General features: G+C 39.9%; 1 protein-coding gene across 1 annotated transcript in view; it reads right to left on the minus strand.

Moving 5' to 3' along the window:
* Window positions 1–11,423, minus strand: part of b3glcta (beta 3-glucosyltransferase a) — a 54,396-nt gene extending 42,973 nt beyond the window's left edge. Inside the window, exons 1-2 of the mRNA XM_034113200.1 lie at window positions 11,250–11,423; window positions 939–982 (exon numbers count right to left, since the gene is read on the minus strand). Of these exons, the coding sequence (XP_033969091.1) occupies window positions 939–982; window positions 11,250–11,313 (108 nt within the window). The 5' untranslated portion in view covers window positions 11,314–11,423. The remainder of the gene's footprint in view (window positions 1–938; window positions 983–11,249) is intronic.
* Between the last annotated feature and the right edge of the window lie 16,208 nt (window positions 11,424–27,631).

Here is a 27,631-nt window from a genome sequence, read left to right on the forward strand (position 1 = left end):
AACCTGTTACACTTCCTCTGCGCTCTATGCTTGGTTCCACTTGGAAATGAAGGATTCAAATCAAAATCAACTTTTAAATTGTGACACTCGTGTATAAAGCACACAGTGTAATTTAGAGTCTGCATTCAACCCATCCTAGTATTAAAAGCAGTGGGAAGCTATACACTGTCTGGTCCTGATTTCCGTTGTTGCAAAAACTATTTTCATTTCTTTAATGGGTTTCTTCTCCTCCATATGTGCTTTATAACTCTTGACAGGCAGCTGTCCCTAATAGTAATATTCAAAAGGAGAAAAAAAAACTAACAATGTTGATATTAAGCGAGCCTGGGCTTTGACTGAGCAAAAGGCATACTGATAACATGTCACAATTATCTTACAGAATAAAACAGACAAAAGCAAACTGTTTAAATCTGATTATAGACCAATACCTTTGTGTGCTTCTCCTACTGATAATGAAATCTAACAGAATTCTTTTTTATGCAGCGTTTTATTCAATTTCACTTTAAATTAAAAAAAAAAACCATATGAGAAAATGTAAAGTGACAAAAAAAAGTTGCCCATTTCTGTGATGCTAAGCAACTCTGCCAGGAGACTTACTGTCAACATCTTCTCACACCAATGAGAAGTAGAGCAACTGAACATGTTAATTATTTATCGAGCAGCAACTGCAGAAATAGATAATGCAGAATCAAAGAGCGAAATAATTTGCATTGTGGAGAACATTAAGCTTCTGATCTGGAGGACAATAAACAATCCTTTTTCAAAACAGCATTGCTGTTAATTTAAGGTGGTCAGGTAATTAAGGCTTTAATAGAGGTGATGAGACCAGCAGATGAATGATTAACACTAATTATCAAGAAACTAGCCAAATCACAGGAGTTCAGACTGATCTGCAATCAGGAAATAAAGAATCACAGGAGTCCAATGTTTTCTTTTACCTGTGAGCCTTTTCCGGTGCTGCCAGCAGAAAAGTTGATGTGAACTGCAAGAAAAGAAAAAAGAATTGTTGTTCTTTAAGACAATGTTACAAATAGAAGCAAATCATTTTAAACTGAACCATAAACAGTCTCTTCTTTTATTAAGGTTGTCTAAAAGCTGCCTTACGCAGGCAGGGCTACACAACAAAAGACTGCTATAGGCTATTATAGTTGGAATACACAAAACATTACAATTAAAAATATCACTCAGAGCCTAAGTCCTTCGTGCGGAGTATACGTTGGATCGTTGAGAGCACCATTCATCTATTAGAGTTTATAATTAGAGCCCTGAGAGCTTCTATCCAATTAAATTGCCATCGATTCTGAGACGAGGAAAATCTTCTCAGAAAGATTCCCAGGATTTCAAATCAATACATAAAAAAAACAGCAATGTCTCAGAGAATTAATTCACACAGCCGTTTACATCAAATCAGGCAGCTTGCACTCCAACATTAGTCAGCTTTAAATCTGACTTTAACTAGGTAATAGACCTGAGAAAGAGTTACACTCTCTCCTCCTGGCTCGCTGCGGCAGCCATTAGCCGGCCCCTGAGAGCGTTGATTAAAAGTAAAAGCTAAGGTATCTAGAAACAATCCAGCAGAAATTCCTGTAGTAGTATTATATCCAATGTCCACACAAAAAGTCCTACAGTATATAAAATAGGAACATATTTAATAAAAAGGATAGAATCTGTGTAATTTTGACCAGCTACTGTAAATTGGCTCAAAAGCAAGAAAACCCGTATTAAATTATTCAGAGGAGCTGATAGAACTTCAAAACACTTCAGTGTGTAAAGCCTGGAGTAAAGCCATCAGTTCAGAACAAACGCACAGTGTAATGAACCTAATTATTCAAGTCATGAAAGCACAAAAAAAATAACAAAGTCCAATTTGGCCAACCATGCAAAAGGATTATTTGGTGCATGTTCTTTTCAAAGAGAAGACGTCTGCTCAGTAAAAATAACCAAATGAAGAAGGTAGTGATTACAGTTACACCTTTTTTAAACAGATTTTCACAGAAAGATACACAAAGATTTCAAAAAGAGAATCGTATGTTCAAACACATTTTCTTTCCAAAGCTGCTTATTTTTTTATATAAAAGAACACTGTTAATTGCAGTTTATAGTTTAACTAGAGTATTTTTGTAATGAGGACTGTTTAGGATATGCCTCCAATAGAGAAATTGAAAGGGCCAAGGGGGGATGAAACACAATCAGAGCTGCTCATGAGCTTTCAGATGAAGCTGTGGCCCTGGAAGTATTGAAACGATGCTGAAACAATTGCAATCATTCAGTTGTTTAATATACAGAATAATATATCCCAACACGGATAGGAAGTTAAAGTTAAATCATCATAATGTAAAGGGAGAACCTGTACATTTGCATTACAACTGATAACACTGTCTCCTGACATGGATGAATGGCCCTGAACACAAAAGAAGACCTTGAGCATCGATTGTCCACTGCCATCTCCAATGTCAAGAAGGAAAAGTCAAGCTCAAAATGCTGACAAATTCCTGTTCTTCCAAACACCAATTAGATATTTCTCACAGTAATTAACTTTGCATTTATCTACTGCTCATTTTAAGTGTCCTTGATCTCTTCAAGATAGAACATTATGGCTTCTAAAGAAAAGTAAAGCATGTGCATGTTGAAAAAAAACAAGCGATTTAATGTGGGAAAATATAATGATTTGCATTACAACGCCTTTTTTTTTTTTTTAAAGCAACAAAAAGCCAGCTATACCAAACTCAGGCTTAAACAATACAAATATAATGACTGATTTCCTGCTGCCAAGTGTACAAACATAAAATCAGATTCTTAAATCCCACCTCTGTATAATGAGATTGACTACATTGTAACCTGGCATCTACGTGTTGAAGTGAAAAGAAGCTTCCTACAGGAATATGTCCACAATACATTCTGCTCATTCTGCCCATCTTTTCACGGCTTACCCTGGAGAGGGAGAGGCTGAGACACAATGAGCAAGAGTGGGAAAGTAACTCCCTACATAATGTCAGGACTGCTGATCGGAGCACCTCCATCTCATCGCCTCTCCAGCCTACATAATCGAGTCTGTTGTTTCCAACCATGTTTTCAAAATGAGCCGCACCGAGGAGAACTATCTTGCTTTGATTTTACAAACTCTGCAAAGCACTTTACACGCTGAAACCTCAGGATGGTTTGGATGAATTCCTTTCAACAAGATCTCAATTTATATTGTCTTTGTAATAAAAGCAGATGGCTGATGCAATTAGCCAGGAAACAAAGTGCACATAACCATGGGAGAGAATCAAGTTGGTGGTGTACAGAGAAAATATGTACAGTGTGTACTTCACAGGACTACGATTTGTCTTTATAAGAGTTGAAGGATTTTCTTCTAAGAAACTAAAACAAAAAAAAATCTCTATTCAGAGCAATTAAAAAATGATTTGCTACTTTGAAAGTGATTTGGTGTCTGACAAAAGTTTTCACATCACTCAAGATTAAATGGGTAGAGCAGGAGTGGGAATTAATGGAGACACAACATGAAAGCACTTTGGAGGAACTACACATTGTGCACTACACAATTCACATTAACAAAGGCAGCTATCCAGGTGCTATAGTTACTTCAGTGCTAATTAGCAGTGAGTGTCAGCTTTAAAAAGGGGCTCTGATAATCCTCATGCCCATATGCGTGTGTTAAAGGCAAAATGAGATAACTTAAACCTAAAAAGCCTCCGAAGAGGAGAGAATAGTGAAAAGCCTGAACTGCAGCTGCACTGGTCCCAAAATGCAATATTATTTCATCTGGCAAAGACAATAAAATCTAAAATCATGTTAGCTTCTCAATGTTGATAGTGACAATGCAGGCCAAAGCACTAACTTCCCCAGGTGGAGGGCCATACAAAGAGAGAATATTGGACTACTACTGGTGGTGACGAAGAAGATTCAAATGGGATTCTCATGTCACCTTGTTTCTGCCATTAAGGAGTGTTAAAATGTAACACAGCTAACTTTCATCTTGCTTTATTCATGTAAAATGTATGACTGCAGAGTTTTTTGGAGTCCACAGTCAAGCTGTTAGCTAACGGTCCGTGTGTCAGCACTGAAACTGGTATACGCAAGTATTACAACCATACTGGATGCTTCTATGATTTCAATGCCAATGTTTCGGTGCCAATGCATGCATTGCTTCATATGTAGCGAGGTGTGTGTCTATTATGTAAGTGTAGCAATAAGGACTGATGCAGGAGATGGGTGTTCGCTACACGGCACAATTTAGGTTTGCCTTTCTATGACAACCATGTTGATTGACTTTTCTAAACCTTGACCTTTTAACTGAGCACATATATTGCAGAAAGCAAGAGTTTTCAAAACCTGTGGGTTAAATGAAAAAAGGACATTAATTAATGTCAATAAACCTATTCTGGGTTTGCAGAATCGCTCTATATGGAAACTCTTGTCAGGCAATATGGTTCATGCCTCAGAAAGTGTGATGGACCAGACTAATACCCCTTTCACACCAAGGCTTTTCCCGTTCTAGCTCCGTGTTAGAGCTTTTCTGGTTCAGAACCGGTTCTTCGGTTCAGCTCCCGCTCTGTTCACACCGCTCAGAGCCCGACTGGTGCTGCCGCTGCTGCGTCATGACGTCACAGTTTACGTCGCTGATTTTCTCCCCAACGGAGCTCACAACAACAACGGGCCGGGGACTGCGTCAGGTCGATGATCGTGTTGCTTTTAATCATACGAAGCCAGATTAAATTAAATAACGACTTCTCCAACCTTATACAGAGTGCCGTGGTTCATTGTTTATTAATGTGTTTCAGCGGCATTTACCGACCGCTGCAGTGCTGGCTGCTCTTCCACGAGTGTATTCTCCCGTTAGCTCCGGGTTAGCTCACACGGCTCTAAAGTATTCACTGTCTGACTGTCACACAAGCAGCTGATACATATCTCCAGTTCCCCTTAAGTGAATGTGTGTCAGTCTGAATTGACGCTGTTTGGCATCACAACGCTGTTATGAAAGTTTCTCTGGTATAACATGGGTGATGTTAGCATAGCAACCGAAGCTAAACTGACTACTTGCTAAGCCGTTTTCTACAGGCACCTTTTACCGGCGTATTTTTCATTATGATTCTACTTGTGATAGTCGGACATGACAACCTGTGCAGCCCATGTATTGATTCCATCCGATAGCTGCTATAATAACAAACAAAACGTCTGCCTGCTCTCCACAATGATCAATAACAGCGAACGGATGGTCAAAGTAAGGTACAAATAAACAGAATCACACGAAGCCTGGTTAGTGTTGCCTGACTTTATAAAGCGTGTTTTTTTTTTTTACAAGTGTGTGGTTGCGTTCTAGTCACTTTGCTCAGCACTACTGCTTGTTACAACTTTTATTTGACGTACTCGCCTTAACTGTTAGCTCAGGTTAATCTCGCCCCCCTCCGACGTAAGCGTGACGTATGCGGTTCTTGCTTCTAGACGGACAACTTTTTGGTGCTCGAAACTAACCGGCTTCCGGAGCTTAGAGGCTGCTCCGCTGCGGTGTGAACAGGAAAACCCGGTGCTTTTCAAGCTCCAGCTCCGAACCGGCCCTGAAACACCGTTGGTGTGAATGGGGTATTACAGTGATTTAAAAAAATGTATCAAAAGTCAGAATTCCTTCTTTTAAGACCCCTATCAGTTTAACATACGAGGAATAGAGTCGCATATCTCAATAAGTAACTCTTTTGAACTCATGCAGACCCGTCAATTTCTGTTGCCTGTAGAACAAATCATGTCTGTTTGCTTCTTTAAAATGTGCTTTGTGTTCAGTGAAAAAAAAACATCTTAAAAGGTGGGGTATGTAATTTATTTCAGAAACACCTTTTGTTATATTCCATGGAATGCTCGTTAACATCCCGATAACAATGAATATATTAAATGCTTTGACAATAAATACATTAAAAAAAAATGTAATCTGTGGAAGCCGTAGCGCTGTAAAAAGCACGACCAATCATTTTAGCCGGCCCGGCTAAAATGACTGGATGGCCTACCTGCCTGTCAGCCTTCCATCTGTGCACAAACTTATCTCGTGCCCTCATTGGTCATGTGCGCGTTCGTGTGTGTTGGAGGAGGGGCTCTGTAAGGAAGTGGCAGATTTTTTCCGGTTGTGTATTTTCAAATTCTAGCGCACTCGAGCTGGTTTCTCCAAAATTACATACCCCACCTTTAATGAAAGATTCAGCTGTGTCCCTATTAATCAAACATTGCTTAAAGATCTCCTATCGTGCTATTTTTAGGCATATATTATGGGTCTCATATATATACAAATATATAAAAAACATGTCTATGATGTATTATGCTCAAAATACCAAACAGATAATGCATTTTAGACATCCCTCATATCCCTCTATTTCAGCCCTGTTAGAGAAGTGCTGATCCTCAGTCAGTAGCTGCTGGCCCCGCCCCCTTTTGAGCACACAGGCACACTGTGAGCTGCAGAGGGAAGAGAGAGATTTCTACCGGCAGATACAGCTAAATGCTGCCATATCATGTTCCAAACCACTTCAAGGATTATTTCTGAAACAGTATGGAGCTCAAATGCTTTTTCTCTTGCGGGTTTATCACAAGGTGAGTTCCTTTTTTATTTCCTGCTTTTTTTCTCTCCAGTACAGCTTAGCTCTGAGTGTTAGCGATGCTTGCTAATGTAAACAAAGACCATATTACTTCCAAAACACGTCGGGCATTGATTCTGATAGCAACTTTCTGATCGGGCCGTGAGTCCACATTTCCGATATTACGTCATATCGGACGTAAATCTGGATCGGCTCTGTTGTACCCCCGTTTTTAGAGATTTGGGTACGGAGGAAAAGAGAGAGGGTTTTATTTTCTGACACTTTGTGGGTTCCCTGACACACCGGGGACACATATTTATGTATAAGTGCATTTTGCATGATAGGACACCTTTAATGCAGATTCATGTGTCCTGGATCCTGCATCCAGAGTCCTGGATCCTGGATCCTGAGTCCTGGATCCTGAGTCCTGGATCCTCTATCCTGAGTCCTGGATTTGAGTCCTGGACGAACCTATCACTGTTGTCCTGCCTGACTCTCATCATACTACTTCCCTGATGGCTCTCTTGCCCCTTTCACACCGGCGCTTTTCCAGCTCCTGCTGGGAGCTAGAGCCTGAAAAGCGCCGGTTTTTCCTGTTCACACCGCAGCGGCGGCGCGTCATAGCTCCGGAATGCGGTTCACTTCCAGCTCCAAAAAGTTGTCGGTCCAGAGGCAAGAGCTTTGGAGCTATGACGCGGCGTCGCTTACGTCGAGGCGTGCAGGAAACCTTACTTTGACCATCCGTTCGCTGTTATTGATCATTGTGGAGAGCAGGCAGACGTTTTGTTTGTTATTATAGCAGCTATCGGATGGAATTAATACATGGGCTGTACAGGTTGTCATGTCCGACTATCACAAGTAGAATCATAATGAAAAATACGCCGGTAAAATGTGCCTGTAGAAAACGGCTTAGCAAGTAGTCAGTTTAGCTTCGGTTGCTATGCTAACATCACCCATGTTATACCAGAGAAACTTTCATAACAGCGTTGTGATGCCAAACAATTCAGACTGACACACATTCACTTAAGGGGAACTGGGGATATGTATCAGCTGCTGTGACAGTCAGACAGTTAATACTTTAGAGCCGTGTGAGCTAACCCGGAGCTAACGGGAGAATACACTCCCGTGGAAGAGCAGCCAGCACTGTAGCGGTCGGTAAATGCCGCTGAAACACATTAATAAACAATGAACCACGGCACTCTGGAGAAAAGTATAAGGTTGGAGAAGTCGTTATTTAATTTAATCTGGCTTCGTATGATTAAAAGCAACACGATCGTCGACCCGACGCAGTCCCCGGCCCGTTGTTGTTGTGGGATAAAATCTCTCGGCAGCTCTGGGCGGTGTGAACAGAGCGGGAGCTGAAAAGGGAAACCGGAGCTGAACCAGAAAAGCTCTCGCTAGGAGCTAGAAAGGGAAAAGCGCTGGTGTGAAAGCCGCACCACAGGATTGTTGACATCCTCGTGGATTCATCTTCTTATTATAGACACATGCATTTCCAAACATTTGGTCTACCTACGCTGTGAAATGTATTATCTCTTCGATTTACACACGGCATCTATTGCACGTCTGTCCGTCCTGGGAGAGGGATCCCTCCTCTGTTGCTCTCCCTGAGGTTTCTCCCATTTTCCCCTTTAAACTGTGGGTTTTTTCTCTGGAAGTTTTTCCTTGTACGATGTGAGGGTCTAAGGACAGAGGGTGTTGTATTGTCATACTGATATTCTGTACAAACTGTGAAGTCCACTGAGACAAATGTAACATTTGTGATATTGGGCTATATAAATAAACATTGATTGATTGATTGATTTATTTAGCCTTGTTGGTGAAAATCCTTTAAAGTGAATCACAAAATTATTTCTATTAATATTTCAATGATAAACATTTTGCGGTGATAGACGCAGCCAACTGATTATAATAAAAGTAGCTCCTCAAAGAAGTGGCACAGATGGCACACAGTATGCACTGCACATACAATTGTAATAATGCAATGTTAGGTATGCAAGAAGAACAGGCTTCATCTGGCATTGTGTCAAATTAAATCAAAACTTTTTATTTCCACTCAGGCACTGAAGCAGCCAATTAGAACTTGTACAGGCAAATCTTAACCCAGTTTTGCTGCTGGTTGGAATTCTCTTAATACCATCTTTATCTTGATACAGTTAACATCTTTTTTTGTGTGAAGGCCCTCAAGCACTTCTAAACGAGTAATAGACATAGTTATCTTTTCAGAATATGCTGCATCCCAAAGAGTTTTGCCTGTGGATGGCATCTCTAATGGCTGCCGATCCACTTCAGCAGGCGCTTTTCAGTTTATGGGAGCCACAGCAGCAGCTGGACCTTGAAAACCTCTTGAATCACAGACCTCATCATCCTCTCACCCAGCATGCTGAGAAGACTCAATGCGGCTACTCGTGTCTGCAATCTCAGTCCTCCAATCACTTAAAAAACGTGTGACAACAGCTGGCTGTCAACTTAAGGTTGTTTGTGAGCTTTTCGCTGTAATTAAGTTATCTTCTAACCATCATCATCTACAATAATCTTACAATACTTAAGAAAATTCTGAGTGAAAGCTTAAATATAAGTTATTCAAGATATTGAACCTTAAACTAAGATGACAATGCAGCACTAACCAATGAGAGGTTGGTTCCCGTATTATAAACAGAACAATCAGCCTAAAAATTGAATCCAGATTTTGGTTCAGTACTCTCTCTTTCCCAAATGCCACACATCATTGTAGTATACCTATATCAACAATCACATTCAGACTTTGTGGATTTAGCACAACTGCCACAATTGCAATACGGCCTGTCTGGAATGCTGGATCATCCAACTTGGAGGTTGCTGCTCCTCATGCCGACTGCATCGCACTCACATGGCTCCAATGCACATCAGAAATGACAGTCTGTTGGAGTCTCGTGGACCACATCATTGAAAAACAGCAGAGGTGGCACCATAATGTCATCAAATTGGACCTGGGCTGCTCCTTGGTGTTGTGTCCATGAATATTACATACAGGGGGAGCAGAAGAGCCCTGTCAGAGTCAGCTGCCCAACTAAACATGCTCAACTCTGTGCCAAACACAGCTTTCACTTGTGCACAGGATACCAGTGGATTGCAAGAATGACTCTGGCTGCCCACACTACTCTATTTTTGACATATCAACAGGCCTTAATAATATCTCTGAAGTATAGGTTTTTGGGCATTTTCAGGATTGCTAATATCGAATATTCACCCATTCAAGCTAATAAACTAGTGAGATAAGCCTTATATGACCCCTAACCAGAAATTGAGGGTAAAACATGTCATAAATTATATTTGATATGAGCTTCCTAAAAAAGGTCAATGTGGCAAAACTGAATATAATTTGATGATGTCAGTTAATTGTCTAGCATGAGTGAATAAGGTGAAAAGTAGGCAGATGAACAATGCATTAGGGTGGCAAAGTGTATATTTCAAACTGAATATTATAGATTGAATGAAATTAATAATAAATCACTGTTACCTGAAGATAATTCTTGCAGCGTTAAGATTCCATAATACCATCCTTGAAACTGTTAGTTGTTTGTAGTCTTCAACACACAAGCATACATTATTTCCTAAGTTATTGACCCAGGCAGATGTAGCCCTTTTCCTGCAGTAACAACATATTAGCAGATCCTTGTGTTTTCTGGCATTTCTTATAACGGTGACAATTTTCAGTCCTATCAAGGCAGACAGTCTCCTGCGCTCAGCATTTATCACCACATTCCAGGAGGACCACATAGTACACAAGGCCAATGCAATATTTGTCACTGACTGTAATTCTCTCCACAGCTGCAGCCACTCATTGTGTGCTGCTGCACCCAACCTAATGGACATGACACATCACTGAATACATTAGATACTGTATAGCAGAACATATGCAGGGACAAACTGCATTTAGAGATTTATATTATAAATGGTCAAATAAAATCACCTGAAATATTTGACATTCAAGCCATTAACTATTTCTAATTAAGCAATCACTTCCATGGAATGTAAGTAAACATGTAATCAAGCACAAGTCGAGAATTACTTATAAATATTTTATTTAAAATTACTTAAATAAAAGCACAATTAAATGTTTTTAGTAGTCTGTTAGCACTGTGGGTATGATGGCAGCAGAGGAATAAATTAGTGCACGTCGTTCACTCTTCTACTTAGTTGCTAAATGCATTGTACACAATACATCCAGACTGACAGGGAGAAATCTGACTTGGTAAGGCTGACAGTAGCTGGGGCTTTAGGTGCATGTTTGCTCGGGCTTGCCTCCCACTCGTGCACCGTGGATATGACAGGAAGAAGCTACTTCACTGTTTGCAATCGTGAACACATTTTAAACACAAATGTGATTCCAAAAGGAGGAGATTTTCCAACCTTTTCCTGTAATTAACTCCGGTGTAAACTTGCCGTTAGTGCTCTGCATAAACCCACATGGCGTGCACATCGCCTTTCAACTCCTCAGGAAGTTGAGGCGAATCATGGCTCCGCACTTCACAAACAGTTAGGACTCAAAGATCGTAAAACGTTACACTGTCGTTTCTTTCCAAACATAGCTTCACCTTTGCAAACAACACACACTGTTTACTGTGGAGGGTGTCAGTACGTCCCTCACAGCTGTGTGGTCCGAGCCCACTGACATGAAGATTAGAAAGTAAAGTGAGTCCTACTTACAGACGGAGAGGAAAATCAAACAGCCTGCCACTTTGTGCCCGATGTGAGGGTTGTTCGACAGCATCCTGGGAGAGTCCTGTGAGCAGTGTGGAAGGTGGAGGAAGCTCGCAGTGCATGAGCTTTCTGACAGTGCTAAAAAAAACTAAACACAACAGGGCTTTTCCCTTTTCTCAGTTTCACGGAAAACGGGGAGTGGGTATGTGCTCTGCGAGGAGGCTTCAGGTTTTCTGTACGAGGCGCAGCGACGCGCTCTGCTGGCGGGAAGAGCTCACTGAGGCAGCGAGCTAACATCACAGTTTAATTAATGTATGGCTTTAGCGGTTCCTGTATTAAACCTCAACACTAGAGTTTTGTTCAGCTCTGCAGTTTATACAGATATAACTCTAATGGGGCTGCAGCCAGGATTTGAGAAGTTCGACGTCAGGATTATTCTCATTAAAGATGACTTTGCCAATTAATTGCTTCGTTGATTAGATATATTAAATAAATTAAAAAAACTCAATAAGCCTGATTATGTAAGCTAATGATATAAAACAAAGCAGAACACATTCACAATTGATAAGCTGTTGCCAGCAAATGTCTGTCATTTTTGTTAAAAGAATGACATAGGCCTACTGGTAGCTGAGTCATTCTACAGAAAAGGTGGAATCTGGGTGATACAAATCTGCTGAAATATATTCCTAATAAACACATCTAAAACCTGTTAAATAGCAATAACTAACTCTTAAAGGTGGGGTAGGTAATTTTGGAGAAACCAGCTCGAGTGAGCTAGAATTCGAAAATACACAGCCGGAAAAAATCTGCCACTTCCTTACAGAACCCCTCCTCCAACACACACGAACGCGCACATGACCAATGAGGGCACGAGATAAGTTTGTGCCCCGATGGAAGGCTGACAGGCAGGTAGGCCATCCAGTTATTTTAGCCGGGCCGGCTAAAATGATTGGTCGTGCTTTTTACAGTACTACGGCTTCCACAGATGACATTTTTTTATGGATTTTTTGTCAAAGCACTTAAGATATTCATTGCTATCGGGATGTTAAGAGCATTCCATGGAATATAACAAAAAGTGTATCTCGAGCCGGTTTCTCAAACTTACCAACCCTACCTTTAACTTGATGAATCCACAACAAGTAGAGCTTAAAGTATTTTTATACATTATACAAAGCATATTTATATAGGAACGTCACTGGTGTTACGTGTTACCAGGGAGAAGAGTAACACCAGTGACGGTAACACCAGTGACAATTTGGAGAAAACACTACCATTTTAACAAAATGGCTGCCATGTGTCAGACCCATGGATGTATAATAAGAACTGGATACAGCGTGGGAGGCGGGGCCTCATTCATTCCTATGAGAGTTGCTCAATCGCGCATGATGACAAAATGGCCCAACTTTTGAGAGAGCGAAACGTCACAGATTACCCGGCATGCCTGAGAAGTACCCGTATGTGCGCTCATAGCGCATGCGCAACTTTAAACATGCCCCCCAAAATGCTCGCTCACATCAAGCACGTCAATTTGCGTACACGTAACAGCACCGCGCGTTCATGACAGCATGGTAATGGGTTGTTATGATGGATTTGATATTAACGACGAGGCGGCAGTTAGCAGCTAGCGGCTAGCTAGTAATTATGCTAATTTACACATCAGTCGTTATGTACTTTTATATTACGCTGATGTAACAGGATCTAGTGATATCCAAGCAACAGAGCTTAATTTAGCATGAAACTTGTGTGGGTTGTAGCCTACATGAAACCACTTGGTAATATATAAAAATATATGTATTTTGAGTTATGATCAATTGTGATTTAAATCTTTATCTAAAAAGTAAAGCTGATGATGGATTACTGTGGTGGAGTTAAAATAACAATAGCCTATTTCTCTTTGAAATGTGATGGAGTGAAAGGATAGTAACTGTGATTATTCATGTTAAGTACCCAACAAGTAACTACAACGTATAATACTTGAAGGAAAGGTGTAAAATGTTTCCATAAATACCAATATCACACAGTACAACACCCCTTGTTGTTAAATACCAACCATGTGTATATATATATATATATATGCCGCTAAAACTGTGTAATATACCTGGCTGCTAAATCCTCCAAACTGTTACAGGATGTGTATTTTGTAAAATGTGTAACTGTTTTTATTATAATTTCTTGTTTTTAATCTTTAATACTTTTTGTATGCATACTTTAAGTAACATTAGGCTGTCTTTGGCTCTTTTCTGCTGTAATAATGTAAATGTATTCTGATTCTGAACTAATTGATATGTTTTTGTCACAGTTTGTTTCCCTATATTGCGACACTTGTTTTGTTTAAGATTATTTCTCCTTTTTTTACAGACATCCCCAACCATAGTGGAATGCTGTTGTAAAGGATTGCATTGATCCGTGCATCAATACCTTCACCCAGCTTTGAGGCCTCCAATGAATGAAATCATCTTGTGGCTGGGAAAAATGTGAAAAAATAAATCTCACAAAGAGTGACTTTCTGGTGTAATCATTATAATATCAAAGACAAGCACTTTTAGTAACAATATATAAAATCATTCAGCAGCAGAGGTTGGGGTGGAAACAGCATTTCTAACTAAGATGATTACAATATTACAAGTTAAACATCAAGATGAACATACTATTATTAATTTAAAAAGTACATGGGAAACTTAAATATCCTGCAATATACCATTAGCAGAATAGGAACAAATGTGCCAAAACATTTCTAACATTAACATAAACTGAGGGCTTTCTTCCTGAGCCGCTGGGAGTAAAGCTCCTCCATGGGTGGCAGCTCCGTCCTGGTGATGTTCTGTGCAGTTTTCACCACCCTCTGTAAAGCCTTACGATTAAGGGCGGTGCAGCTGCCGTACCAGGCCGTGATGCAGCCGTGTCCGTGATGGACACAGAGGAACCTGAAGCTGCTGACTCTCCACCGTAGTCCCATTGATGGCGATGGGGGCGTGTCCCTCTCCCTGCTGCTTCCTGTAGTCCACAATCAGCTCCTTGGTTTTGCTGACGTTGAGATGGAGGTTGTTATCCTGGCACCAAGATGTCAGGTTTTCGACCTCCTCTCTGTACGCCGTCTCTTCGCCGTCTGTGATCTGGCCGATGACGGTCGTGTCGTCAGCACGTAGGCCCGTACCAGTGTCTTGAAGTGGCTGCGCTTCCTCCTGGGCCACATCCAAAATTGAGAAGAAAGAGAACAGACACACCACAGCTGGGTGAGGCTGGTGAGGCTGGGGAAGATGAGTAAAACAACTCAAGAGTAAGAGTGGGTAACTCAAGAGTAAGACTGGGTATGTATACATTCACTCCGCAGCTGCTTATAATCAGCTCATCACAGGCGTTCTCTTTAACCTATTACATTCACCTCATTCTCCAGCAGCCAAACACCGAGCTGCAGCCAAACTTTAAAATGGTTCTCCTCTCTCCTGCAGTCAGCTGTGATTTCAGGTGTTCATGCTGCCGCCCCGCCTCCTCCCCATCCACCTCCTCCCCATCCACCTCTTCTCCACCCACCTCCGTTCATCATATCCAGAGCCAGGAGAGCTAATCCAAAGACCTCATCACACCTCCTCTTCATCCCATCTCCTCATCAAATCCAGATCTTCATCATCATCACCAGTGTCTAGACCCCGGGGAGGTTCCCTATGCTCACGGCTGCATTTCCCCCTTTAGATATAAGATTTCAGGATCGGGGTCTAATCGCCAAAGACTTAACATTTATCATATGACATGTGTCAATAAATGTTCTTTAAACAAAATGAAGTCTCTCCTGATTTAACTGTCTGGACCCCATCCTCAACTTTTTTTCAAACCACAACATGCCTTCAGAGGGCTTTCCTGTTGATCATAATTGGTGGATCTTTTAATCTAATAATTGCAATCAATATTATATATATTACCTTTTAATCTATATAAATTGTATTTACATTTGTTGTCACTATTTTTTCCACCTAGTTCTACAATGCCAGCCATAAGAGGTATACATTTCTTATTTTTGTGAATTTCTATATAAAATGCTGATTTTCTACCTGAAAATGCTTATGTATTTTTAATTACATTTTCGTAGAGCTTTGACTTTTTCAGCTGAATAAATATTATAACTAGATGGTTTTGTTCAGCATTGCCAGCTTCACTTTTGAGCTTTATGTTGTGCCCAGCATTCTCCTGTGCTCTGAAATCAAAATGTGGATAAGCATAACACAACACTAAAATAAACACTACAATACAACTTGTTATTTGACACACACAAGGTTGTTCATTTGTGTGTATAAATATAAAACACAGGCTATATACATATATATATATATATATATATATATATATATATATATATATATATATATATATATATATATATATATACAAGTATAATTAATACAACTGTTAATTTGATTAGAGCTTTGACACATATATCTTTATTTATATATGTATAAGTATGACGACTTCCTCGGGCGATATCATGGTATAGCTAATTAATCTGGGTCAAAACGTGTTGTGCCCACATGCAAAGGTTGTAAACTCTGGTTTATCCCTGCGTGGTATTATAGTAATAGCAAACAGCAACGTTCAACTCCTTTAATGGTATATTGCAAGTGCAATAAGAAGCTACAGGGACGTTAATCTACGTCGGTAATATTAACTTTATTTAATACAAGATTTACGGTACAAGATTTAATCATACAGCCCATGTAGTATAATATTTTACAAATGATGAATTACAGCAAACATGTGCAATATATCCGTTATTACAGCTCCGTGGGCTGGCAGTAAGGCGATATGGGTCCGTTCTTATTGTGCATCCATGGGTCAAGATAAACGCATGTAGTGCTGAACACGTAACATGAACGTGCCGGGCGGCGCGGTCCCGTGGGTTAGATGCGCGTTCATAATGCAGAGGGAAATAACTCTCAGAATAACGTTATTAGCACATTTTTACAACTTGAGGAACGAATGTTTTTAATAAGGGCTATACAAGTGTTCATACTGGGTAGTTTATTTAGTTTAAAAAAATTATCCAACGAGTTACAGACCACTCTTTCCCCATGTAAGTCAATGGGAAAAAGTGTTTCCGGGCCTGGCAACCAAAAGGAAGTGTAGTACCGCCGTTTGGCCAGCACGAATATTTTCATCAGAGTCCGGCGCACTTCCTGGGGGCTTGGTCAGACCCAAGCGGCAAACTCTGGGGAAGAGCCGGGACGCCAATACGGAAGTGCCACAAACTGCAGTTCATATATTGGCCGATAGGCGCTGACTGCAGAAAGGAGCAATTTCCATAGACCCCCATGTTAAAATGCCCAATTTTACAGCCTAAAAAAACATGTTTCTACCCATGGATCCAATAAATATTATTATAGATATAGTTAGATTCCACCTTCATGATTATGGATCTGTGAGTGAATTGTTTTCTAACATGACCCTTTTATTTATATTAGGTCTTAAAGTTTTTGCATAAATTAGGGCGTGGTCACATTGAGTGACAGCTCTGTCAAGTGACTGCTGCTGTTAGCTTTTTGTCTCTCTGCTAGCTGCTCCGTCCGTGAAGCTACAGGGACTCTGCCTGGTCAGTTCATCCAGGGAACACAACTTGACCCCGGCCGTGTTTGTTTGTTCTTCATGCTTATATATCGGACTATTGTGACTCGCTCTGCGGTTAAAACAGACGGTGCATGAATGCGGTTTTGCGGTAAGTGAAATTCGAGTAGGCCTACTTTATGTATGTGTTTATGATTTTAATCAGCTACGTAATGAATGTTAAGGCTTGGGTTAGCGTGTAAGCGAGTGGTAGCTACATCGGTGCTAACGATGCTAATCGTATCCTCCAAGTTAACTTAAAACCATAGACTGTATATATAAAGGTTAAAATGAAATAGACAAGTGTTAAGCGTTAAGTGAGATAGTATTGTAGAACAAAAGGCTTCTGTTTGAGGTTGATAAAATAAGGTCATCCTTGTAACTTAGAGAGATATTTTATTATGTAGGTAGGAACTGTATGCATCGCTAAGGTTAATTTAAATTGGCTATGCTCAAGTATGTAGACAAGCTAACGTCGAAGTAGTGTATGTGAAATCAACCTCACAATAAGATGTGTGTATATTACAATTATTAATGTCATATTTCAAGATGATTACTTAGATATTACAATATGGTTGGTTGAGCTGGAGTTCATTATTGAGCTTACACGTTAACGTCACAGTCATCTGAAGAACGAACCCAAACCTTGTTGTTTTTATTAATTGCATTACCAAATTGGTATCAAATAAACAGTAAGCATTGGTAACACAACTTCCAAAGTTACAGTAAAATAAAAAGGACCCTGACTCGGACAATACACAATCCAACATGTTCAACAGAAGAGAATAAGTTATATTGTTTGTACACATGGTTCTTTACATATATATCTGTTTGTTTAAAGTTTCCAGGTGATGCAGACAGGCTGGACCAGAGAGTGAGAGACAGAACTGGACTCCTCACAGCAGTGAACTTCAGCACAGGTACAAATACTCTTTTTTCATACTGTACAAAGAATCAAGAAAGATATTGGTTTAAATAAATGAAGTATTGACTTTAATACACTGATATACATTCCATTAAACAATACTAAATACTAGATCACCTACACATCAGTGAAGTTGAGGTTTTTTTCCATGCAAAGGGTTACATGTTAACAAGCAATATTACTTTGTCAGCTTTCTAATTTAAGGTATTGAAGGCAAAGCTATTAGTGAGAACTGCTACTATTTATCTCTCAATATTGTCTGTAAAAAACGTGGTAAAAGTTATGATTTCAGTGAGAGAACAGAGCAAGCTTCTACAGTTGCACTAAGTTTTGATAACAGTTAAATATTATTTTGATAATAAAATATATTTCAATGTTGATGAATGTCATACTGTTCATTCATAATCTGATTGTCTTTGTAGCTCACTGTTGAAATAAAATAAAACATTACAATTACAAAATAATTATATCTACAGCCCCTAAACACAAGCACACCTCTTTCATAAATAACACACTTGTTCTGCAATAATATGTTTTATGTTTCCTGTAATTTTTGTTAGGAAAGGACATGCCTGAAAGACACGACTCAACATTTTCTCCTTCTCTGAGGGTCAAGAAGAACATCCAAGAGGAAAATTAAAAGCTGATGTTATGAGATTTTAAGACCAGTACAGGACATTCACTAAGAAACTACTTTTATTGTGAAGTCAGCTGATCGAATGCACCTATTTCCACATCTACACTCCATCAGCTGATTAATTCTATTTGCCTCACTTTATGAGCTTCACAACACCTGTACCTTGTACCGCAGAGTTTGCAACGTCACAAATAAATGGGGCCAATCTTCAGTCAGATGTGAATGTGTAATCTAACATTTTCAGTAAGAATAATGGACAAAAGGAGTGCAAATACAAATCCAATTTATTGAGATGTGAACCAAAAGTTGATCAAACATGTTTTAAATAAAAAAGCACATATGGACAGAAGGTGTAAACCTATTAAATGTATAAGTAAACACATTTAGTCAAATAAAGTGACAGACAAGGCCTGTGCAGTTGGTATCAGCTATGCCCAGCATGGGCTCCTCCATCAGGCCTGGTCCTCCTCGCTGAAGTCTCTGCAGCTCTCTGGACACCACGCTGTCTCAATCCGTCCACACTGAATATGAGTGGGGGAAAATGAAAATAATAAATGCTTTAGACAATAAGAAATATAAAGTTGACTGTTGAGTTGCTCAGTTTTTTTAGATTGTCAATACTATTACTGTATAACTAATATCTCAGGTTAAGAGGCACCTTCAAATAAAGATTGGTCTTTAAATACATTTTGTCTTTTGAATTGTTTGTCTAAAGTCAAGGATCTAGAACTGGTACTTATAGTTTTAATGATACAGTCTGGTTATAATGCTGTTTGGAGGAGGCCTCACAGGTAAGAGCACTAACTAGCTACCATCACATGTACTGTACCTTAGCTTGACTTAAATGTATTAAACGTATAATTAAGTGATAGCAAAATATAAATAACTAATGTCATGCAAACATATTAATTTGCTTGATTCCAGTGTTGCATTTAGCACATTGCATACAAACGTTAAGGGATTTTAAGATTCTGAAGTATTATGCTAAAAACTCAATAACTTAGATTATTATTTATAGTTTTGCTGAATAGTTTCATGTCCGCTTACCGTAGAAACGTAAAATGTGACGGCAGTGTGCAGATGGGGAGCATGTTAGCTTAGCTTCTTAGCTTGAGCTAGCTCTGTTACTTCCCAGCTGGAGGCAGCAGGTCCCGCCTCGGCTCCGCCTCTTTGCCCTTATTTGGAGCAGGCGGGAGTTAGACTCTGACGTCACTGTCGAGCCGTTAGTGGCCGACTCCGCCTACTAAGGGCTTCTCGGCAACTCTGCAGAATCCGATGGGTGACGTCACGGACCCTACGTCCATTTATATATACAGTCTATGGTCAGACCACATATGGCTTCAGTCAATATCAAAATCGTTTAAAGGTGGGGTAGGTAAGTTTGAGAAACCGGCTCGAGATACACTTTTTGTTATATTCCATGGAATGCTCTTAACATCCCGATAGCAATGAATATCTTAAGAGCTTTGACAAAAAATCCATACAAAATGTCATCTGTGGAAGCCGTAGTACTGTAAAAAGCACGACCAATCATTTTAGCCGGCCCGGCTAAAATAACTGGATGGCCTACCTGCCTGTCAGCCTTCCATCTGTGCACAAACTTATCTCGTGCCCTCATTGGTCATGTGCGCGTTCGTGTGTGTTGGAGAAGGGGCTCTGTAAGGAAGTGGCAGATTTTTTCCGGCTGTGTATTTTCAAATTCTAGCGATCTCGAGCCGGTTTCTCAAACTTACCTACCCCACCTTTAATGTATGTAATGTTATGTAAATATAAATTAGATTTATTTATTGAAAAAAAAATCTTTTAAATGAAAACTATAGGCTCCACTTCCATGTATGATCAAACGGACAAGGCAGTTCCTTGAACTTGGCATTTTAAATAAATTGCAATTTATGTATAAAACCATTTTTATTCATTTTTTTATTTAGTACCATTGCAAAGACAATCTCTATTTATTCAACATATATAATGAATGTGAGTATTAGGTCAACGTCATGTATTTTGGTGTCTGCAAAAGTAAGTGACAGTACTTCCACCTTTTCTGTAGAATGACCCAGTTACGTCATTCTTTTGATTGATATATTGGTCAATATATCAAGTAGCTATACATTTTAACTCACCGCATGGTTTAATACTGCTAAACAAACCTAGGCATACCATAATCACCCTCAAAAGATAAAGGTAGAGCTACTTAAATGAAAGAGTCTCATCACACCAGATACTCTGTGTTGTCATGGTGGGAAAGGCACAGCTGTAACTAATTGCATTAATTAACGATGACTCTATTCAGTTAGAATAAATGCCAGATTTGGATCGTTAATGTTGTAAATAACTCTGTGTTTTGTCAAGACAACCGTCTGCTGTGAAAAGGCCAGTTAGGGCTCATAGTGTATGTCCCTGACAGTGATACCACAGTATGCCCACACTAGAGAGTTTTTATGATTTAACCATGGTGTATTCCAGTTAGAAACATGCTCAGTTGGAAACTGTGCTTGCACTTACAGAAGCCACAGGGAGCAACTTACCAACACTTTTTCACCCACATATCTTGAAGATATTTTACTAGTGTTTACTAAAGTCATACTTTATTTACATTGTTCACTTGAATTATTAAGACACCTACAAGTACTTGGAAGTCCAACATTTTTTTTTTGTGCCTGATTTGACAATTTCTCAGAACAGCTTTCTCAATTTCCCAGTTAAGATGTACTTTTGAGGGAAGGACAACAAGCTTTATCATTCTTAATTGTAGATAAAGAACGATTTTCTCATTTATCTCCAGCATAACTTTGACTTGAGCAGGGGGATAGTTAACCACAATAACTGAAAGTGAAAAACTGTTTAGGTTTAGGCCTACTGGGTCTGTAAATATGTTATGCTGCAGTACTTACTAGTTGATATTTGTACATGTAAAACATATATTAAACTCAACCCGGTATCACGGCAAGACGTGAACATGTGGCGATCTACCATGCGGGGAGACGTGAATATGTCACGGTTTCGTCTCTTCAAACGTGACAGTTACACGGTATTGTTAACATGGTCCAACCATGGATGTATAATAAGAACTGGATACAGCGTGGGAGGCGGGGCCTCATTCATTCCTATGAGAGTTGCTCATTCGTGCATGATGATAAAATGGCCCAACTTTTGAGAGAGCGAAACGTCACAGATTACCCGGCATGCCTGAGAAGTACCCGTATGTGCGCTCATAGCGCATGCGCAACTTTAACCATAACCCCCAAAATGCTCGTTCACATCAAGCACGTCAATTTGCGTACACGTAACAGCACCGCACGTTCATGACAGCATTGTAATGGTTTGTTATTATGATAGATTTGATATTAACGAGGCGGCAGTTAGCAGCTAGCGGTTAGCTAGTAATTATGCTAATTTACACACCAATCGTTATGTACTTTTATATTACGCTGTAACAGGATCTAGTGATATCCAAGCAACAGAGCTTCATTTAGCATGAAAGAATTATTGCACTGTATATATATATATTAGGGCTGTCAGTCGATTAAAATATTTAATCGCGATTAATCGCATGATTGTCCATAGTTAATCGCGATTAATCGCAAATTAATCGCACATTTTTTATCTGTTCTAAATGTACCTTAGAGGGATATCTTTCAAGTTTTTAATACTCTTATCAACATATGAGTGGACAAATATGCTTTATATGTTTGTTTATTATCATTTGAACAATGACAAATATTCTCATGAATATTAAACACAACAACCTCTGAACATTACAAATATTCGCTTCAATTCAACCTGGAACCTCTCATACAATAATACTGTGTGTGTGTGTGTGTGTGTGTGTGTGTGTGTGTGTGTGTGTGTGTGTGTGTGTGTGTGTGTGTGTGTGTGTGTGTGTGGGGGGACACTGTGATGGATCGTTGGAGCTATGTGCAGCTCAAGGCAATATATGCTCCAACGGGAGCTGCCTGGATGCTGCAATCATGTTGCGCGTACTATCCGTGCTGAGTGTGCTGACTTTTCGTACAATGTCCCACTGTCTGGCTACCTGCATAAAGTCAAGTGCTCGGCGCAGTTGTCGGCGAAATGTCATTGAAACAGCTCCTTATATCCATTAGCGCAGCTAGCACCAGATGCTAACAACAACAACACGTAAGGTGTGCCTCGCTCGCGCGAGTCGCACCACACATACACACTCCCTCCCGGTCCTCCCGATGGCCAGTCCGGGCCTGACAGTGAGCGTGGAAGTGTGGTCTGCCACAAGCGGGCGGTAGGAGCGGGGCTGTCAGCATCAGCTTGTCGATGGTATTTTAAACTCGATGCGCTCTGAAACTACGGCGGCCGAGGACAAAAAATACACATGCGTTAATCGCGTTAAAATAATTAGTGGCGTTAATTTTTTTTTGCGTTAACGCGTTATTAACGCGTTAACTTGACAGCCCTAATATATATATATATATATATATATATATATATGTATATATATATATACAGTGCAATAAGCTTCTTAGTGCAATAAGAAGCTACAGGGACGTTAATCTACGTCGGTAATATTAACTTTATTTAATACAACATTTACGGTACAAGATTTAATCATACAGCCCATGTAGTATAATATTTTACAAATGATGAATTACAGCAAACATGTGCAATATATCCATTATTACAGCTCCGTGGGCTGGCAGTAAGGCGATATGGGTCCGTTCTTATTGTGCATCCATGGGTAAAGATAAACGCATGTGCTGTAGTGCTGAACACGTAACATGAACGTGCCGGGCGGCGCGGTCCCGTGGGTTAGATGCGCGTTCATAATGCAGAGGGAAATAACTCACAGAATAACGTTATTAGCACATTTTTACAACTTGAGGAACGAATGTTTCTAATAAGGGCTATACAAGTGTTCATACTGGGTAGTTTATTTAGTTTAAAAAAAATTATCCAACGATTTACAGACCACTCTTTCCCCATGTAAGTCAATGGGAAAAAGTGTTTCCGGGCCTGGCAACCAAAAGGAAGTGTAGTACCGCCGTTTGGCCAGCACGAATATTTTCATCTGAGTCCGGCGCACTTCCTGGGGGCTTTTTTTTTTTTTTTTTTTTTTTTTAATTGAACATTTTTTTAAACATACAAAAGCTCGGTGAGGATATCATCAACTTATCAACATAAGTTCAAGACATTCATTCACAATAAGACAAAAAAACATAAATAATACATCCAATAAGAGCCAGGGGGAAAGAAAAAAGCATAAAGGCACAAAAACATTTAAGAGGCATTAAGCTTCCTGGGGGCTTGGGCCCTGTCACTACCCGATCTGTCCCAAGCCCCCAGGAAGTGCGCCGGACTCTGATGAAAATATTCGTGCTGGCCAAACGGCGGTACTACACTTCCTTTTGGTTGCCAGGCCCGGAAACACTTTTTCCCATTGACTTACATGGGGAAAGAGTGGTCTGTAAATCGTTGGATAATTTTTTTTAAACTAAATAAACTACCCAGTATGAACACTTGTATAGCCCTTATTAAAAACATTCGTTCCTCAAGTTGTAAAATGTGCTAATAACGTTATTCTGAGAGTTATTTCCCTCTGCATTATGAACGCGCATCTAACCCACGGGACCGCGCCGCCCGGCACGTTCATGTTACGTGTTCAGCACTACATGAGTTTATCTTTACCCATGGATGCACAATAAGAACGGACCCATATCGCCTTACTGCCAGCCCACGGAGCTGTAATAATGGATATATTGCACATGTTTGCTGTAATTCATCATTTGTAAAATATTATACTACATGGGCTGTATGATTAAATCTTGTACCGTAAATGTTGTATTAAATAAAGTTAATATTACCGACGTAGATTAACGTCCCTGTAGCTTCTTATTGCACTAAGAAGCTTATTGCACTGTGTGTGTATGTGTGTATATATATATATATATATATATACAGTGCAATAATTATTTCATGCTAAATGAAGCTCTGTTGCTTGGATATCACTAGATCCTGTTACAGCGTAATATAAAAGTACATAACGATTGATGTGTAAATTAGCATAATTACTAGCTACCCGCTAGCTGCTAACTGCAGCCTCGTTAATATCAAATCTATCATAACAAACATTACCATGCTGTCATGAACGTGCGGTGCTGTTACGTGTACGCAAATTGACGTGCTTGATGTGAACGAGCATTTTGGGGGGCATGGTTAAAGTTGCGCATGCGCTATGAGCGCACATACGGGTACTTCTCAGGCATGCCGGGTAATCTGTGACGTTTCGCTCTCTCAAAAGTTGGGCCATTTTATCATCATGCGCGAATGAGCAACTCTCATAGGAATGAATGAGGCCCCGCCTCCCACGCTGTATCCAGTTCTTATTATACATCCATGATCTGTCCCCCTCAAGCCCCCAGGAAGTGCGCCGGACTCTGATGAAAATATTCGTGCTGGCCAAACGGCGGTACTACACTTCCTTTTGGTTGCCAGGCCCGGAAACACTTTTTCCCATTGACTTACATGGGGAAAGAGTGGTCTGTAACTCGTTGGATAATTTTTTTTAAACTAAATAAACTACCCAGTATGAACACTTGTATAGCCCTTATTAAAAACATTCGTTCCTCAAGTTGTAAAAATGTGCTAATAACGTTATTCTGAGAGTTATTTCCCTCTGCATTATGAACGCGCATCTAACCCACGGGACCGCGCCGCCCGGCACGTTCATGTTACGTGTTCAGCACTACATGCGTTTATCTTGACCCATGGATGCACAATAAGAACGGACCCATATCGCCTTACTGCCAGCCCACGGAGCTGTAATAACGGATATATTGCACATGTTTGCTGTAATTCATCATTTGTAAAATATTATACTACATGGGCTGTATGATTAAATCTTGTACCGTAAATCTTGTATTAAATAAAGTTAATATTACCGACGTAGATTAACGTCCCTGTAGCTTCTTATTGCACTTGCAATATACCATTAAAGGAGTTGAACGTTGCTGTTTGCTATTACTATAATACCACGCAGGGATAAACCAGAGTTTACAACCTTTGCATGTGGGCACAACACGTTTTGACCCAGATTAATTAGCTATACCATGATATCGCCCGAGGAAGTCGTCATACTTATACATATATAAATAAAGATATATGTGTCAAAGCTCTAATCAAATTAACAGTTGTATTAATTATACTTGTATATGTATATATATATATATATATATATATATATATATATATATATATATATATATATATATATATATATATGTATATAGCCTGTGTTTTATATTTATACACACAAATGAACAACCTTGTGTGTGTCAAATAACAAGTTGTATTGTAGTGTTTATTTTAGTGTTGTGTTATGCTTATCCACATTTTGATTTCAGAGCACAGGAGAATGCTGGGCACAACATAAAGCTCAAAAGTGAAGCTGGCAATGCTGAACAAAACCATCTAGTTATAATATTTATTCAGCTGAAAAAGTCAAAGCTCTACGAAAATGTAATTAAAAATACATAAGCATTTTCAGGTAGAAAATCAGCATTTTATATAGAAATTCACAAAAATAAGAAATGTATACCTCTTATGGCTGGCATTGTAGAACTAGGTGGAAAAAATAGTGACAACAAATGTAAATACAATTTATATAGATTAAAAGGTAATATATATAATATTGATTGCAATTATTAGATTAAAAGATCCACCAATTATGATCAACAGGAAAGCCCTCTGAAGGCATGTTGTGGTTTGAAAAAAAGTTGAGGATGGGGTCCAGACAGTTAAATCAGGAGAGACTTCATTTTGTTTAAAGAACATTTATTGACACATGTCATATGATAAATGTTAAGTCTTTGGCGATTAGACCCCGATCCTGAAATCTTATATCTAAAGGGGGAAATGCAGCCGTGAGCATAGGGAACCTCCCCGGGGTCTAGACACTGGTGATGATGATGAAGATCTGGATTTGATGAGGAGATGGGATGAAGAGGAGGTGTGATGAGGTCTTTGGATTAGCTCTCCTGGCTCTGGATATGATGAACGGAGGTGGGTGGAGAAGAGGTGGATGGGGAGGAGGTGGATGGGGAGGAGGCGGGCGGCAGCATGAACACCTGAAATCACAGCTGACTGCAGGAGAGAGGAGAACCATTTTAAAGTTTGGCTGCAGCTCGGTGTTTGGCTGCTGGAGAATGAGGTGAATGTAATAGGTTAAAGAGAACGCCTGTGATGAGCTGATTATAAGCAGCTGCGGAGTGAATGTATACATACCCAGTCTTACTCTTGAGTTACCCACTCTTACTCTTGAGTTGTTTTACTCATCTTCCCCAGCCTCACCAGCCTCACCCAGCTGTGGTGTGTCTGTTCTCTTTCTTCTCAATTTTGGATGTGGCCCAGGAGGAAGCGCAGCCACTTCAAGACACTGGTACGGGCCTACGTGCTGACGACACGACCGTCATCGGCCAGATCACAGACGGCGAAGAGACGGCGTACAGAGAGGAGGTCGAAAACCTGACATCTTGGTGCCAGGATAACAACCTCCATCTCAACGTCAGCAAAACCAAGGAGCTGATTGTGGACTACAGGAAGCAGCAGGGAGAGGGACACGCCCCCATCGCCATCAATGGGACTACGGTGGAGAGTCAGCAGCTTCAGGTTCCTCTGTGTCCATCACGGACACGGCTGCATCACGGCCTGGTACGGCAGCTGCACCGCCCTTAATCGTAAGGCTTTACAGAGGGTGGTGAAAACTGCACAGAACATCACCAGGACGGAGCTGCCACCCATGGAGGAGCTTTACTCCCAGCGGCTCAGGAAGAAAGCCCTCAGTTTATGTTAATGTTAGAAATGTTTTGGCACATTTGTTCCTATTCTGCTAATGGTATATTGCAGGATATTTAAGTTTCCCATGTACTTTTTAAATTAATAATAGTATGTTCATCTTGATGTTTAACTTGTAATATTGTAATCATCTTAGTTAGAAATGCTGTTTCCACCCCAACCTCTGCTGCTGAATGATTTTATATATTGTTACTAAAAGTGCTTGTCTTTGATATTATAATGATTACACCAGAAAGTCACTCTTTGTGAGATTTATTTTTTCACATTTTTCCCAGCCACAAGATGATTTCATTCATTGGAGGCCTCAAAGCTGGGTGAAGGTATTGATGCACGGATCAATGCAATCCTTTACAACAGCATTCCACTATGGTTGGGGATGTCTGTAAAAAAAGGAGAAATAATCTTAAACAAAACAAG

This window comes from Trematomus bernacchii, unplaced genomic scaffold, assembly GCF_902827165.1.
Source record: "Trematomus bernacchii unplaced genomic scaffold, fTreBer1.1, whole genome shotgun sequence".
Lineage (NCBI taxonomy): Eukaryota > Metazoa > Chordata > Actinopteri > Perciformes > Nototheniidae > Trematomus > Trematomus bernacchii.